The sequence below is a fragment of the Semicossyphus pulcher genome, unplaced genomic scaffold (assembly GCF_022749685.1).
Source record: "Semicossyphus pulcher isolate SPU_LCO1_2020_fin unplaced genomic scaffold, fSemPul1.0.p SCAF_24, whole genome shotgun sequence".
Taxonomy (NCBI): domain Eukaryota; kingdom Metazoa; phylum Chordata; class Actinopteri; order Labriformes; family Labridae; genus Semicossyphus; species Semicossyphus pulcher.
This window is the reverse complement of record NW_027211698.1, coordinates 5,468,646-5,485,374: the sequence shown is the minus strand read 5'-3', so window position 1 is coordinate 5,485,374 and position 16,729 is coordinate 5,468,646. Positions and strand designations below refer to the sequence as shown.

Sequence of the window (16,729 nt, the reverse complement as noted above, 5' to 3'; positions counted from 1 at the left end):
CGATGTACAGAAGCAACTGAAGCTGCAAAGGTAGCTGCTGAACATATACCGTAACACTGTGGTAACTGAACAGGAGCTAGCATCCCCACCACAACAAGTTCAATTGCTTTGTTTTCTTTTGTCCTAAGTGATAGGTGTTACGGTTTAAAGTGCGACCCTGTTAACTTCCTGAATGCCTTTTTTAAACCCAGCACTGTCAAAAACATTTTCATTCCAATGTAAAGAATCCTGTTTGAGGCAACATGTCTAATGTGTGTTGAAACTACGACAAGCGAGGAAGAATTTGTTTGAAAGTTCCCAGATATTGGGGTCACTCCTTAGACCATAACACCGGCAGCGGCGTAGAGGAACCCCGTTTTAAAAGTTGATTTTTCTCTGACCCCTGTTCCAATTTATTACTGAAGCTCGTGTTGAAAGCACAAGCTAATTAAAGTTAGAGTTAAATATGAATAAACAAGGTGGAAGCTGGCTTTAAGGAGCCTGCCAGGGAGCAGAAAATAAGCTTTACATATTAATTAAAATAATAATAATAATGACGAACTTTAACTCGAGAGGTTATGTCTCCAGTCTGATCTTTATCACACAGTCTAACCTCTAAAATATGCATATTTAAAAGATTCAATGGTGGCATGACGCTGCGTAAACCTTTCACGCAGAAGTGTAAATAAAGCTTCCTTTCTTAGTTTACTTAAATCAATTAAACCGACGTGTTTAAGGTCAGATGAAGACGGTTCTTGTGCTTAAAAGAAACATTGCGCTAAAGAAAGACGAGGTGCAAGGCGCTGCCCGCTGATCTCAAAGTCAGACGTCTGAAGTGTTTTTCCAGAGTTAAGAGCCTCTAACGCTGATCTCATGCCGCCTTTGCTTAAATGCTTTTTCCATATCAGTTAGGACGCTGTTGCAACGAGAAGTCGGGCACCTGCTGCTCCCTCGCTCCACGGTTTATTACCCTACAATTAATCAATATTTAAAGACACTTTCTACAACAAACAGAAGTTTCCAAAACCTACACAAACATTCACCTGAAGGCAGCTGGATGCACCTGATGTTAGTCTGGGGTTACGGTCAGTTTAATTTGCAGTTTCGTAAAGAACTTGACACTTGAAGACTTCTGCTGCATGCTATCGCTAAAACAAAGGATATCACAGGTGACAGGGAACAGGAAAGGTGAGGTGTAAAGCCACAAATATAACTCAGTCACCTGAGGGCGGGTACAGCTGCAGCATCCTCAGCACCCCCTCCTCCAGTGGCCGCGTTTGCGCCTCGGTGTGAAATCTCCTCAGGACCAGCCGTGTCTTCTGCATCAGCCGTCATCGGTCAGCGGAAAGTTCCCTCAGCTCTCAGAGTGACGTGTCACACAGCGCTGGGGCTGCTGGTGACAGTTTTTAGTGATAATGGGAGGCAGAAGCGGCATGAAGTTTGTTTTCCTCAGCAGTGAGAAACAAAACAGCTTTGATACGGCTGTGAAGCAAACAGAGCGCGCTGACACTGATCAGTGTAGAAACAGAAACGTAGGAGGGAGACTGAAACCACAGACAGATGATCAGAAGACACTGTTAAAAGTTTCCCTCTAATCGCTCGTTCTGCCACACGAGGTTAAAGGATGGCTGGTCACATTTGGATCTCATACCAAGCAGGAATACCGAGGAAAACAATGCACTCTAATTCTGACTCAACCAACGTATTCATGAGCCAATTTGGACCAGACGTTAGAAAGGGAGAAAACCGACGTTAAGGGATACTACAAAACTGAATCCAAAGGGTGCTTAAACACACCTTACCTAGTATTAGACAAGCCTAAACAGACCTTAAAACAGATACTAAAAGACACCTTGAAAAGGACCTGTGTGTTAGTGTTAGAAAGGAAGAAAACAGACGCTAAAAGGTACCGCCAAACTGATTGTAAAGGTTCCTAATACAGACCTTACAACACATTAAAAGGGGGGAAGCAGACCTTGAAAAAGATGCGAAAGAATACCCCAAAACTGACTCCTATGGGTGCCTAAAAACAGGCCTAGCTACTGACTGGTCAATATTACTCGGACTACAAGCATAGTTCAGATTCTACTATGTAGAATCTATTAATGGAGATTAAGTGTGCTTTAAAACAGGTTTAACCATGTTAGAAAGGAAGAAAACAGGCGCTAAAGGGCACCATGAAACTGATTCTAAAGGGTACCTAAAATAGACCTTCCCACACATTCTAAGGGGAAAAAACAGACACTAAACAGTAGCTTGAAATGAATGCAAAAGGGAAGCTAAAAACAGGCCAGGAGAGAAAGAAAAAATAGGAAAAAGGGCACCATGAAACTTATTCTAAATGGTACTTAAACAGGCCTCACCACATATTAGACAAAACTAATCAAACCTTGAAACAGATGCTAAAAGAACCTTTTAAATGGATTCAAAGGGGTACCTTAAAAAAGGCCAAACCATGTGTTTAGAAAGGAAAAAAACAGACGCTAAAGTGTACCACTAATGTGATTCTACTGGATACCGTAAACAGACCTTACCACAGATTAGAAGGGGAAAAACATATGTTGAAAAAGATGCTAAAGACACTAAAACACTGCTAAAACAGACAGCTTCATTGTACCACAAAACAGGTATAGCCACGTGTTATAAAGGACAAAACAAAGCTTGAAACAGGTGCTAAAAGTAGCCTTGAAAAGACGTTTAAGAGAACCTTAAAACTAAAGGGTCCAACAAAACAGATTCTAAAGGGTACCTAAACACATCTTACCACAAATTAGACGAAACAAATCAGACCCTGAAACTGATGCTAAACGTACCTTTTAAATGGATCCAAGGGGTACCTTTAAACAGACTGTACTACACAATTGAAGGGAAAAACAGGTCCTTAAAACACTGCTAAAGAACACCTTGAAACGGACTCTTTTGCGTACCTTGAAACAGGCCTAACCAGGTGTTAGAAAGGACAAAACAGATCTTGAAAAAGATGCTAAAGGTTTCATAAAAACAGCTGCCAAAAATACCTTGACTGGCACCATCAGTACCTGAAGGGTATCTGGAAATAGATTCAAAAAGATAACCTTATAACATACAGTAAACAGACTCAATCCTTTTGTCTATGAGATGCAAAAGGGGCCCTGACAAAGCATGAGGACAGGTTGTGCATGCATTTGATTATGCACCCAAATTGTGCATAACTTTTGGTGACATCCGACAAAACTGTTAAAAAGATTGCTTATTATCTCTCTGTGTTGCAGTTTTGAGACTTTTTCGTGATGCACATCTTCTGCTACTTTCTCCACATTTAGAAAATTCAGCGAGAATTCATAAGACCTCAACTTTTCACACTTTTAACACAACTTCAGAATGCTTTCCTCTTGCTTCTTCTCTCCCCTACCAGCGCTTTTATCCCGCTCATGCTCATTATCTGAGTTCAACTTTTTAACTCTTTGTCTCACCAGAGTCAGAACCTGAGATATGAGTGAAAGCAGAGAGGTGACAGGAAGGTGGTAGCTCAAAGTTTTGACATTTGACTGCAGCAGGAGACACTAATGTGGTTAAAAAAAGACAAATGTGGCCATAAGGGTTTTAAATGTAACTTTTTATCATTGCAAGTGCATTATGGTAAAAAACACTGAGCTCTCAGACCTCCTGGTTTCGTCCTCCACCGAACATCTTCCCTCGTTCGTTCCTCAGGCTGCTGGGAGCTGACGACCTCTGTGCATATCTGAACTCCTGCAGGAAACTTTGAGTCGAGGCTGTAAGCTGTCTCCTGCTGAGTTTGTTCATTGATTCTGTTTCTTCTGCTGCAGTTCCTCCCAGAGGCAGCGAGTGAACAGTGACAGCTCCGCAGCCGAAGCTTTAACCCACAACACTGCACCTGTGGCCAGCAAGCTCAGCAGGTTAGTGCACGAGGGAATAAAACATGCATTCTTCACATACTATGGGAGGAAACGGAGGCTTAAGTATGAGCTGGAAGTGAGCAAGACTTTTTGTATTAAGATAGTGTGGGAGGAGGAATATGTTTTTATTTATTATACAAGTGTGATAAATACTGCGGGAGAGCCAGGCACTCTGGTTAAACCAATGACTGTATATAAAGATGGACAGCGCGTCTCCATCTGCTCCCATTGTACGAAAGTGAAGCCAAAATAGCCCCTGTGATAGGCGCTGCTAAAATTTATCGGGTGTGTATTTAGATTTTATAGTTTGACTCATGTCCCATCTGTTAACATGGAGGAGGCGGGCTTTATGAGCTATACTACAGCCAGTCAGCAGGGGGCGCCCGAAGTGTTTTGGCTTCACTTGTAGGGAGCTGTCACGTCGTCCATCTTTTCATACAGTCTGTGGGTTAAACAAGTACTTATTACCAACAGTGCAAGACAAACATCTGTTAAACTTCTCTCCCAAACATTTGACCATGATATTTTTCCAAAAGTTGCCAAAAATAATCTTAAAGCAGCTTTAAAGTACTTATTACAAGTTACAGAACATTTTATTTTATCATTTTATATAGTCACTTATTGCTGCGCTAAGTTAAAACCATTTTACATGAAAAGTTTTATCTGCAAAAGGCCCGAAACTTGGACTCTCTACAGCCACTATGCTCGTTCAAAGGCCTTATTGTTGATCTTTAATTGACTGTAGATGTCTCTAACTTGTAATTTTATCTGTTTATTATACTTGTATCTATTATTTATTATTGTTTTTCTTCTTAACTCTTAGCTTTTTTTCTATTAGCTGTGTTGCAAACACTGCTTTACGTCTCAACAACATTGAACATGAAAATACCTTCTAAATAAAGCTACTATTGACATCATCAAATGTCGACATATAATCAGCTTCAACCTCTGTGCTCTCTTTATTGACACCTCTTAAATAGACCTAGCAAAGGCGGCCTAAACATAAAGATTCGGGGGAATTCACCGAAGGATTGTGCCGCTTTTGCGCCCGCTAAACCTGCAAAAGACTCCGTCTCATTCTCCAAGCACACGCAGAGATGAATGCACCCCAAAGTGCGCTGCAGAGCAAACAGCATATCTGAGCTCCAGTGCTGTTTGTATTTAAATGAATCATTATGCAGACATTCGGCAGAGGAATTTGGCCCCTTTCTATGCAAATTAGCCTCATGGTAAAAAGCATGATGGTGATGATGCGCAATTTATGGAGCTATCAGCAGCCACAATTCATTCTTAGTGAACTCCCCCCTCAGTGTTATTTTTAAGTGTACTAAAAACAAAAGTTTGGCTTTAATACAAAAAATCATAATAATCTAAATGCTGTTCTTTGTTATAATGTTGTTGCTTGTTTGTGTTTTGCAGGGCGGGTTGCATCCATCGTTCAAACACCACTGCTGCTGATTTCAAACCAAGACTGAGGTCAGTACGTCACAGGAGATACACATCCAGTCTGTTGTAAAAAGTATTGCCTTACAAATGAAAGGCGTGACGTCGGCTCTATTTACACTCTATATTAATATGAGTCCTAGTTGATCCGATTACAAGTGGACAGCTCTTGTTGAACGCACCCAAGAGGCACTGCCATCCAATCACTCAGACCCCAATCAGAGGAGGTCTGGGACGCATGTGGCCACAATCTTCTTGCAGTGTTTACACACCAGTGGAGCAATGGATGATAGGAGGGCTGCAGGATTACAGCCAAAATGATAATCAGGATTATTTAATACTTTTAGGGACGTTTGAGGTGTCATGTGGAACGACACAGCATAGATGTCGTGGCAGACGTTCGCCCCTGTCCGTCTAATATCCAACCTTAAACTTGCGTCCCTGTGATGCTCAACCTAGCTTGAGAACAGGGAGATCTGATTGAGTCTGTAATGGTTATTAAAGGGTCACACAGACACTGGTATTAAATAGATGCAGCGTTTAACAATAGAGGTTGTTGCAGTCAGACTCCGTGACTCAAAAACCGTAATACCATCCCTACTTTGAGTTCAGTGATCCGTTGCACCCCGATCACTCAGACCACATTCAGAGGCGGTTTTCTCTCATACATGTGATCACATAAAACCCTTCTGGCAGCTGTCCTTTCATCAGCAACATTAAACACTGCTGTCACAGGAGGTGTGATGTGCTGCCTGCTGCTGGCAGTTTGAGGTTGACGTGTCTTTGTGAGACTTCTTTTAGGTTTTCATCCATTAACAACCAAAGTTCTTGTGATATTGTCAGTTTGACTCGAGTCTCTGTGTCACATCCCACTGCTCATTAAAACACACTGGTACCCATTAAAGCAGAACAGTCTGCTCATTAAAACTCTGTTTTACTGACAAAATGAGTACATGTAGTTTTTTGTACCCTAAAAAGGCCCCGTCTGTGTGTCTCGTTGTGTGTGTGTTTGACCCTGAATGAGGTCACATCCCGTCACAGCACTTGGGCAGTGTGTGTGTTACAGAGGTAAAAAGTTTAGTCCTTAAAAGTTATACCTTTAAAAAGTACTAATAACTTAACTGTTATTAAAATATTAATAACGTATTACTTTGACTACAAACCTGCTCTTTTTATAACCAGAAACTGGCATTACATCGCTCTCTTCAAAGCCACCAGACTCCATTGAAAAAAATGGTAATTTTACCTCACAGAACACAGGTGTTGCTGCTCTACAATTGCCTGGATTTGTTTGTATTTTTGCATTATTTTGTGTTAAACAAACATTTTGTTAAGGTTTTTAAACACCACATAAGTCACACTAACTAACTAACAGGCATTGGTAGAGTCAGCAACACCCATGTTATGCAAGCTAAAATTACTGTTTTCGTCAATGGAGTCTGGTGCATTTGAAGCGAGGCCGTTTCTGGTGTCAAAAAACATTACATAAAGGATCCCTACAGAGATAGACCTTTCTGTTTAAAGACAAGGATGATTTTCTGAACCAGAAACAGCAGTAACATCATTCTCTTTAAAGTCACCAGACTCCATTGAGAAAAACAGTAATTTAAGCTTCCAAAACAGGGGAGTTGCCGGTCTACTGCTGCCTGTTTTTTTGTGTCATAATTGTCTTTGTTGGACTTGTTCAGGTCAAACATATTTCATATAATATTTGTGTCACCCAAAATAACACCCAAAAAAGGTAAGCAATCGAGGCCTGGGTAGACCAGCAACTCCCATGTTCTGCAAGCTAAAATGACTGTTTTTTTCACTGGAGTCTGGTGCATAAAGAGGAAGATGAAACAGACATTAGATCGCTCTCTTCAAACACACCAGACTCCACTGACAAATACAGTATTTTTACCATGCAGGTCACAGGAGTTGCTGGTAGTGCTGCTGTTCGTTTTTTGTGGTGTTGTTGGACTTTGTTGGAATTGTTCAGATCAAACATATTTAATATAATATTTCTCTAACCCAAAATAATAGAACAATTGAGGCAGCAACTCCTGTGTTCTGTGAGGTTAAATTACTGTTTTTGTCAATGGAGTCTGGTTGGCTTTGAAAAAAGCGACTTAACAGCCTTTTCTGGTTAAAAAAAATCATCTTCCTCTGTAACAAAAAGGTCTATCTCTGTAGGGATCCTTTTTGTAATGTTGTCACACACTTAGAAAAACAATCTGAGCCTGTCAGTGTAAACAACAAGAACTTTTAGTCAACTATATTTGCCTACTGCCCCCCCAGAATATGTAAAAAGAAGGACCCTGGTTTAAAAATACTGGAAACCCCCTTTAAAAACTCAACGTACTATGAATCATATAGTGAAGAAGATGTGGAGAGTGTGCGTCCATGAGTGTGTGTGTGATCGTGTGTGTGTGTGTGTGTGTGAGAGTGTTTTTAGCCCTGCAAATGGCTGCAAATGTAGAAACAGTAAGTGGTTGAACAGCTCTTCTCTCTGTGTTTTACTTTCTCTCTCTGCAGAGCGGAAAAGAGCCAGAAAATGAGTGAAACGGAGCGGGAGAGAGAGAAAGGTAACGCACACTCATGCACCCAAACACACTTGTTTTTGTCTTTCAACACTTGTGAGGACTCTTTCGCTCTATTCCCTAGCTTTTAACCTTACCTGTTACCTTGAATTTAACCTGAACGTTATGCTCACCTGAACCTTTAAAATCCAGTCTGAAGCGTCAAAAAGTAGTGAGGACGAGAAAGTGATCCCTGTACTGTATTTGACAGGTGTGTGTGTGTGTGTGTGTGTGTGTGTGTAACAAAGACAAGCGCGACAGCTCCCGCGTCTCCAGACAGATTGTTTTCTTCTCTGACACATATTTTTTCCACCTCTGTCTCCGCGCGGCTCACTTTGCATGCTGGGAGTTTCCTTTCTGTCAGCTTCGCGGCGGTTGTATTCTCTTTGGGAACTGGCGTGTTTTCGCTTCATGATCTGGTTCAGTTGTGTTTCTCTCTCGTGGTGCCAGCAGGTTGTTTTTGTTTGATTCTGGTTTTTGGTGTTGTGCGTCTCCGGCTGAACACAACCCAGTTCTTTCTGCGGGTGATTAAAGTCGGTATGGAAATCAGCCTCCAATCTGCATCAGCAGCAGCTAACTAACACTGTGGTGCCGTTACTTCAGAGGAGACGTGTGGAGAGGCAGCTGCCTGACAGGAAAATATTCTTACCACCTTTTTACTGTTTACTACAGACACATAAAAAACCTTGTAAGCATATTGTAAAATATATTAAATAGCCTTAAAACTACACATTTGACTCAGGGTCCATCAACATGTTATTATTCCTAAAGCTTTAAAGACACAACAGCTCTACAGGCGGATTTTCAACCCAAAGCTGCAGCGAGCAAAAGAGAGCAGCTGTGGTTCAGCAACATGGACAGGAAGTGAAGAGCAGTTAATAAAGCAGTGAAACGGAGAAATAAGACGTTATTTTCTGCTTGTCTCACAGCAGTTAAACAACAAACTAACACCTCCGTACGACCTCGCAGGAAGGGACAGGTTTTAGTTTTTATCGGCCAAAGTCAACTGTGTGTCTGCGCCGCCCTCCGTCACACCTGCAGCTCTGATACAGCAACGACACAGCGGACTGTTCTCATTCACAGAGCGGCACATGAAGACTTTTGTGAAGTCCCGTTCGCGTCTCATAAGGATGCTAAAGTTACAGACAGAGAGCAGAGCAGAGAGACAGCCATGTTTTCATGTCCCGCCCTGCCGACTGTCAGCTGAGCTCCAGACCACTGCCCAGCGATGGACGTCCAGAAATGTCCAGCAGAATAATAAGAGGAATAGAAACACAGCTGAAGGGCAGATCCTCTGCAGACACAGACAGCAGCTCACATCATGAGTGATGATGAAGAGGGAATATTTTAATATGCAAACTCCTGCTCATGAAGCCTTTCATTACTGTAAACAGTCTGATGAGCTGGTCCGTGTTTTGTGACTCTTTCTGTAGCAGCTCTGTGTGAAGGAGGGAAATTAAAAACAAGATCACCCAGTTTTTGGAACCTAAGAGTTTTATTTTTGTTGCCGTGGTAACGAAACAGTTATCGAGTATGTTTTTTTTTGTTACTAGTATCATATCGAAGTTTAAAATTCTGGTATTGTGACAACTTTACTCGTCCCTGTATCAGAGCTGCAGGTGTGACGGAGGGCGGAGCAGACACACAGTCGACTTCAGCCTATAGAAACTAAACCCTGTCCCTTCCTGCGGGGTCGTACAGAGCTGTAGGCGTGTTAGTTCGTTGTTTAACCGCTGTGAGACAGCTGCTCTCTCTCTTGCTCGCTGCAGCTTTGGGTTGAACATCTGACTGTGGGTCTGATGTTGTTTATAAAGAAATGAAGCTGCTCTAATAATTCTCCCTTTTTAAACTTGTTGTGAAGTGGCCCTTTCTCAGTGATTGAATAAACCCCACACTCCTTTTCTCAGTAGATTTGATTGGGGACCTTTGTCCTGGCAGCTCAGGAGGTTTATTTCTGGTGTTTTGTTCCGGCAACAAACACAAACAACAACCAAAACATATGTCACCAAAACTGACTGTGGACACGTAGATGAAATATATCTTTAAAAGTCGTTTAATTTGGAAGATATCCTGTAGATTTAGTTGTATATTCTGAGTGTAAACACAGCCGCTCAGACCGTACGTGACACGCTGTGATGCTGTACGGACAGCTGGGGCTGAAGTTGAGTTAATTTGCATAATTTATTTAGAAAAGAATCAGATTTAGTCTTTGAAACATTTAAATTCAATCTGTCGTTCTCTCTGTCAAACACAGAGAACATGAATCTGCAATCTCTAATGCACACACACACACACACACACACACACACACACACACGTCACTTGCTCCATTGAACTCCGCGGTTTGATGCAGTCAACCTGTCTGACCCTTATGGGAGCTGTCTGTCTGTGTTAGTGTGTGTGTGTGTGTGTGTGGTGTGTGTGGTGTGTGTGTTGTGTGTGTGTGTGTGTGTGTGTGTGTGTGTGTGTGTGTGTGTGTGTGTGTGTGAGGGAGAGATGGAGAGAAAGATGTGGCCAATTTATGAGTCTCTGAGAGATGAAAAGAGGGCGGCAGGTCTCTGCATAACCTCTCTGGTTTCATAAATCTACTCCCTTTCCTTTCCTTGTCTCTCGTCTCCTCCCTTCTCTATATTGTTCCTTTCATTTCTTTCCCTTAATTTCTTCTCTTTTGCCCATCTCCTTTCCTTCTTTTCTCTGCTCTCCTCTATCCTCCTTTCCTCACCTACACACTTCTCTCTCTTATTCCTTTCCTCTTCTTTGCGTCCTTCCTTCTTGTTCCTCTCCTCTCCTTAGCTTTTTATTCCTTTCCTCTCCCTTGTTCCTCCTTCTCCTCATATCTCTTATTTCCCTTGCTCCTCTCCTTTGTGTCTTTCCTCCTTTGCTCCTGTCCTTCTCTCCACTTCTCTCCTTTTGGTTCTTCACCTCTTAGTTCTTATTAATCTTTTCTCCTTCGTTCCTCTTTTCTCATCTCGTTTCCTCCTTTTTCTCTCTCCTCCTATCTCCTCTCCTTCTTTCCTCTCCTGTCTCCCGTCTTCAGCCTCTTGTTTCCTCTCCTTCTTCCCTCTCCTCCCTCCTGTCCTCAGCCTCTAGTTTCCTTTCCTTTCCCCTCCCCTCCCTTCTCTCTCCTCCTCTCCCCTCTCCTTCTTTCCTTTCCTCTCTCCTCACTCCTGTCTTCAGCCTCTTGTTTCCTCTCCGTCCTCCCTCCTCTCCTTCTTTCCTCTCCTCCTCTCTCCTGTCCTTCCTCCCTCTCCTCTCTCTCTCTTCTCCTCTCTCCTCCCTCCTGTTTCCTCTCCTTTCCCGTCCCCTCCCTTCCCTCTCCTCCCTCCTGCCTCTTGTTTCCTCTCCTTTTCCTTCCCTCTCCTCTTCTTTCCTCTCCTCTCTCCTCCCTCCTGCCTCTCCTTTCCCTTCCCTCTCCTCCTCTCTCCTCTTCTTCTTTCCTCTCCTCTCTCCTCCCTCCTGCCTCTTGTTTCCTCTCCTTTTCCTTCCCTCTCCTCTTCTTTCCTCTCCTCCCTCCTGCCTCTTTTTTCCTCTCCTTTCCCTTCCCTCTCCTCCTCTCTCCTCCTCTTCTTTCCTCTCCTCTGTCCTCCCTCCTGCCTCTTGTTTCCTCTCCTTTCCCTTCCCTCTCCTCCTCTCTCCTCCTCTCCTCCCTCTCCTCCTCCCTACTCCTCATCTTTCCTCTCCTCTGTCCTCCCTCCTGCCTCTTGTTTCCTCTCCTTCCTTTAATTCCTCCCGTGGTCTGAATTCATTTAATTCCTGCATTCAGAGTGTGTGTTGTGTTTTGGTCGTGTGTGTTGTTTCTGATTTGTCTTGAAGCCACAAAAGCTCTTAGAGGTTTTTGAAGTCTGCTCTCTCTCTCTCCCCCCTGCTCACCCCCTCCCCCCTCCTCACTAAGCCTAACATAACTGGATTAGGACTCTGTGTTCAGAGAGAGAGAGAGAGGGAGGGAGAGCGAGTATTGAGGTCAGCCTAATAAACATTCATCTTGTATGTCAGGCTAGCTTTATCTGACTGTACACACACATTAACCTGTGACATGAACATGCTACATGTCTGTGTCTGATCACCCAGCTCATTATAATGACGAGGCTGTTATTGGCTGGGATCACTGTCTGGCACACTGTGTACTGTAAATCCAAGATGGCTGCTCCTGATGTCTATATTTCAAGAGCAGGATATCACAATAGTTCATGTGGGGAATTAAAGGCACCTCTATCTACACACCTGTCATCCTCTGTCTATCTGTCTTTGTTTATCTACCTGTCTGTCTACAACTCTCTCTCTAACTCTGTGTCTGTATTTCTAATGTCTCTCTTATTGTGGACCTACCTCTGTCCATCTGTAACTCTATCTTTATCGATCTGTAACAACTCTATCTCTTTTCTAACCCTCGATCTCTTACCATTTCTTACTCTGTCCATTTCTGCCTATCTCTCACTTTGTCTCTGTCCAATGCTATCGTTGTCTGTCTCTGTGTATCTCTATATCTATCATTATCTGTCTCTGAATTGTCTCTCTCTGTTCCTTCACTTCTCTCCTCTCCTTTATTCCTATCCTTTCATTCACTCTCTCCTCTTTCCTTCTCCCTTCTTCGTTCCTTTATCGTAGTTGTTTTATCTACTTTGTTCCTCTCCTCTCCTTCTCTTCTTTAAGTCCTCTCCTTTCCTTCTTTTATCTCCTTTCTGTCATTCCTCTCCATCTTTCCTCTACTACTACTACTACTACTACTTTTTCCCTTCCCTCCTTTCCCCTCATTTCTTTATCTCTCTTATTTGGTTCTTCTTCTTCATTCCTGTCCCCTTTTCTCGTCTCCCTTCTCTTGTTCCTCTCCTTTCCTTTCAGTTGTTCCTCTCCTCTACTTTCCTTTTCTTCTAGTTGTTTTGTCCATCTTTTATATTTCTATCTATCTCTTACTTTCTCTCCGTCCATTCATCGATCTACTAACTATATGTATCTCTGCCTATCTCTAACTGTCTCTCTATCTCTGTCTGTCGGTCTGTCTTTACTCATTTCTTACTCTGTCTCTTTCTCTCTCTCTTACGTCCATCGGTCTAACTGTATCTCTGTCTCTCTCTATTTCTGTCTGTCTCTAACCTTGTCCTTCTCCTGCTCTGTCTATCACTTACGTTTCATATTGTTCTCTTTTATTCTCTGTCATACTTTTACTTTGTTTCACTGTAACTTTATCCATCTCTATCTATCTCCAGCTCTGTCCCAATCTCTGTCTCTTATTCTGGTCTGCTAACTACATCTGTCCATCTCTATATTCATCAATCTCTTACTATTTCCATCTCTTGCTCTGTCTATCTGTTGATCCCTAATGTTGTTGTCCATATCTGTATATCTCTGTTGTCTCTGTATTATCCTTCTTGACTTTGTAGAAGTATCTCTTTCTCTCTCTGTGCCTGTCTTCTGTCTCTACTTTAGTCTGAGTCTGTTTTGGTTCTGATTTGTCTTTTTAGAAAACGCTCCACGTAAAGAAGAAGGCTGATTCATGTTGAGTTACATCACTGAAGCAGTTTGACTCTTCCTCTCATAGTTTCTCTCTCTCTCATTCTAGAGCTGTTGATCGAGTGTGTGAAGAACAAAGACTTGAAGAAGGTAAGTTTTATTTAACAATTTAACATCAATGTTTCATTAAACATCCGTCACAGACTTTTTAAAGCTGTAGGATTAGCATCTATGAGTAGAGGTTTGATATGTTCATTGTCAGCTCATTTAACTGTTATTGAACCACCAGCTGCAGGAGCTTCACCAGAAGGGAGCCGACCTCTCCGCTCTGGATTCTTCAGGCTGTAGTTTGCTTCATCACGCCGTCAGTGCAGGAAGCAAAGAGATGGTGCGCTTCGTCCTGGACAACGGTGAGTTCAGCCAATCAGCTTTCTCTTTGACTATAACTGTGTTTTTGTTATGGTGTTAAAATGTAAAAACTACAGCAATTTACAATATTTGTTTCTTGCAGTTGGTTAATATGGGATTAAAAGGCTCACTAATTTAAGTACATAAGAAGATTGAATGCAAGGTTTCTGAGCGTTCAAAATGCCCATTTAAAGTTGTAATAATAAAAGTATAAGTAAAAAAAACCCCATAAATTTGCACAATTTAAAAAAAAAATTAATATTTTGTGTTTTCAGCCAAAAAAAACAATCAATAGCACACCTTTTGCTTCACATTTCAGACACCATAATTAGATCACATTTAATGAGTAAACCATGATATGTTACAGCTAATTAATGTTCTATGCAACTTTAGACAAACAACGCTACTACAAGTTTCCTGTATTTTGTAACATTTTCTCTTGAATGAAAAAACAATGTGTTGTTGTACAGTAGACATGAAAGAACATTTCAACAGCATAGTTACAGGTGTAAAGAGTATAATTTATTCAAACGCTGCATTAACGCTCTTGTCTGATGTCTTTTTTGCAGCTCCAAGTGACCTGCTGGATGTCACAGAAAAACAACAGTAAGTTCAGTCGTGGTTTTATTTATCTTGTCGACACATTCTATTTATTCAACTGTAAACTTCTGTACATGGAGTGAAAAAAACTTTCCCACTTGTCCTGTGACTGTATCTCCATCTTTGATGTCGCTGCACTGATCCCTGCTCCCTATACGTGCCGGGCGTCCAAACCACCAGAGAGCATAAACATGAAACCCCAACAAAGCAGCGGGGCGTCCCCGGAGTCCCACAGGACGTGTGCTTCAGAAGCTGTTATCTAACGCTCTCTCTCTCTCTCTGTTCTCTGACCACCAGAGGGGAGACGGTTCTCCATCGAGCTGCTTCTCTGTGCCACAGAACCATCTGTCATTATCTGGTAGAAGCTGGAGCCTCGCTGATGAAGACAGACCTACAGGTAAAAATCAACACACATATATACACTCATTTATTTGTAATGCTAAAATAAGTGGACAGCCTCAGGTTTTTACAGGTCTTCTTGGGGCCTCCAAAGCTACAAAAAGTTTAGTAATTGCTGCAACAAAATATTTCAGAAAATCCTAAAACATGTCCAATAAAGTGCTTGTTCTTGTTCTGATACCGCCAAAAATAGGATAAATAATATGATATCAGCCTGGCGTAAAATCAGCTCGTTTCACCGGGAATCATGCCGTCTTTCCTGCTCTAAATTGCCACCATGGAGGTATCATGGCTGCCACCTGTAACTACTGTTTCAAAGCAGCGAAGAAGAACTGATTTCTGGTCATTTATCTTGTGATGATAGAAAACAATCAAGTGCTAACAGAGAGTATAACTATAGTCCGGGTTTCACGTTTAAAATTACTGTTTTTTTATGCTTCGTTGCACACAGCAGGTCTGACAGGCTGCACGCTGAGCTGCTGCTAACGTTAGCTTAGCTTATTTGTAGGTGCTCTGCCTATTTTCAGGTAAGGACTCCTTTACTGTCCGCCAGTGCTGAGGTTTTTAACGTGAGCTGAATTAACCTCTCCATAACAAACTTTAATCAGGTGATTAAACAGGTAAAAACAGATTAAAGCAGCTTAAGGTTAAAGATCTTTGTTTTTCTAATGCTCTTAAGCAGACACACGAGAGAGATGAGTCAAACAAAACTTATCCAACCTGAATGGTTAATTATTTATATGTAGATTTATTGTTCTTTTTCAGGTGTAACTGACTGTCACACATTATAAAATAAAGCTTTCTTTTATTCACACCACAAAACATCACATAAGACAGGGTTAGCCAGTACCAACAGTTTAAACACATCTCTCCAACCATTTTAACTACCTGATGAGCTTGTTTTGCACAGGAGGAAACCTCAGACATCAATTCTGCTCTCATAAAAAACTACAACAATGAAAGGTAAAGAAATGCTCACCTAGCTAACGTTAGCAGCAGCTCAGTGTGCAGCCTCTCTAACAGGCCGTGTCGAAGACGCTGATTTTTAACGTGACACTACTTTAGTTTGTGTATGTCTGACTAATGTTGCAGTCTCCACACTACATTGTAGCTGTTTGCTATCATCACAGGATAACTCACCAGAAATCAGCTCTTCTTCTCTGCTCTAAAACAGTAGTTACAGGTGGCAGCCATGATACCTCCATGGAGGCAGGACGGAGCTGCTTGCTGTTTTAGAGCCACAAAGAAGAAATGATTCCCTGTGAAACCAGTTGATTTTATGCAGGGAAAACAAATGACAGTATCGTGTACTTGCTGATACCTGATCTTGCTTTCGTGAGGTACTGACCACAAAATTACTGGTGACGTAACCGTGGCGACGTCCACTTCTTTAGGGCTGTTTTCGTGTGCACGTGTCGGCCTCAAATATGCATCTTCTTCCACTCTGCTCAGATTTCCATGGAGGTTTCAAGCATGTAGAGAAGCGCCTGACTGGCTGGACTCAGCAATGACCTAGATACAGAGAGGGGGAGGAAGGGTAGGGGGGAGAAAGAGGGAGAGACAGGGAGAGTGCAGTAAACGGATCGAAAGACAACACTATGATTTCAACATTTTCTGTAAAGTACAGTTTTATCTCTACGTCGGGTCTTCAAATATAGATGATTTTCTTTCTCAGTCAGTGTTTTAATGTCTGGTGGAACCCCAAAGACAAATTCACACACACACTGTAATACAGTCTCTTCTGAACTATGGAAGTGATTCAGCATAAATGCCCCTCCCCCATAAACAGCCACTTAAAATATGCGTGTGTGTGTCGTCTGAAGGGCACACTGTTGGACAAGTGTTTTCTCGCTAAGTCATACTTATTATTTGGAGACAATCCTGCTTTTTAACAAAAATCAGCAACAATAAAGCGAATGTAAAAAAATCACCAATAAAGACATGAGCATGTCCTTAAATTCACTGTCACACACATTTTGACATGCTGTACTATGA

The 16,729-nt window shown here is 42.0% G+C and overlaps 1 protein-coding gene across 1 annotated transcript in view; it reads left to right on the top strand.

Annotated features, from left to right (window-relative positions):
- The window catches only part of dgkza (diacylglycerol kinase, zeta a), a 76,830-nt gene that overhangs the window by 56,141 nt on the left and 3,960 nt on the right, over positions 1-16,729 (top strand). Inside the window, exons 29-35 of the mRNA XM_069675646.1 lie at positions 3,786-3,875; positions 5,295-5,351; positions 7,836-7,885; positions 13,437-13,477; positions 13,617-13,737; positions 14,305-14,341; positions 14,633-14,732. Of these exons, the coding sequence (XP_069531747.1) occupies positions 3,786-3,875; positions 5,295-5,351; positions 7,836-7,885; positions 13,437-13,477; positions 13,617-13,737; positions 14,305-14,341; positions 14,633-14,732 (496 nt within the window). The remainder of the gene's footprint in view (positions 1-3,785; positions 3,876-5,294; positions 5,352-7,835; positions 7,886-13,436; positions 13,478-13,616; positions 13,738-14,304; positions 14,342-14,632; positions 14,733-16,729) is intronic.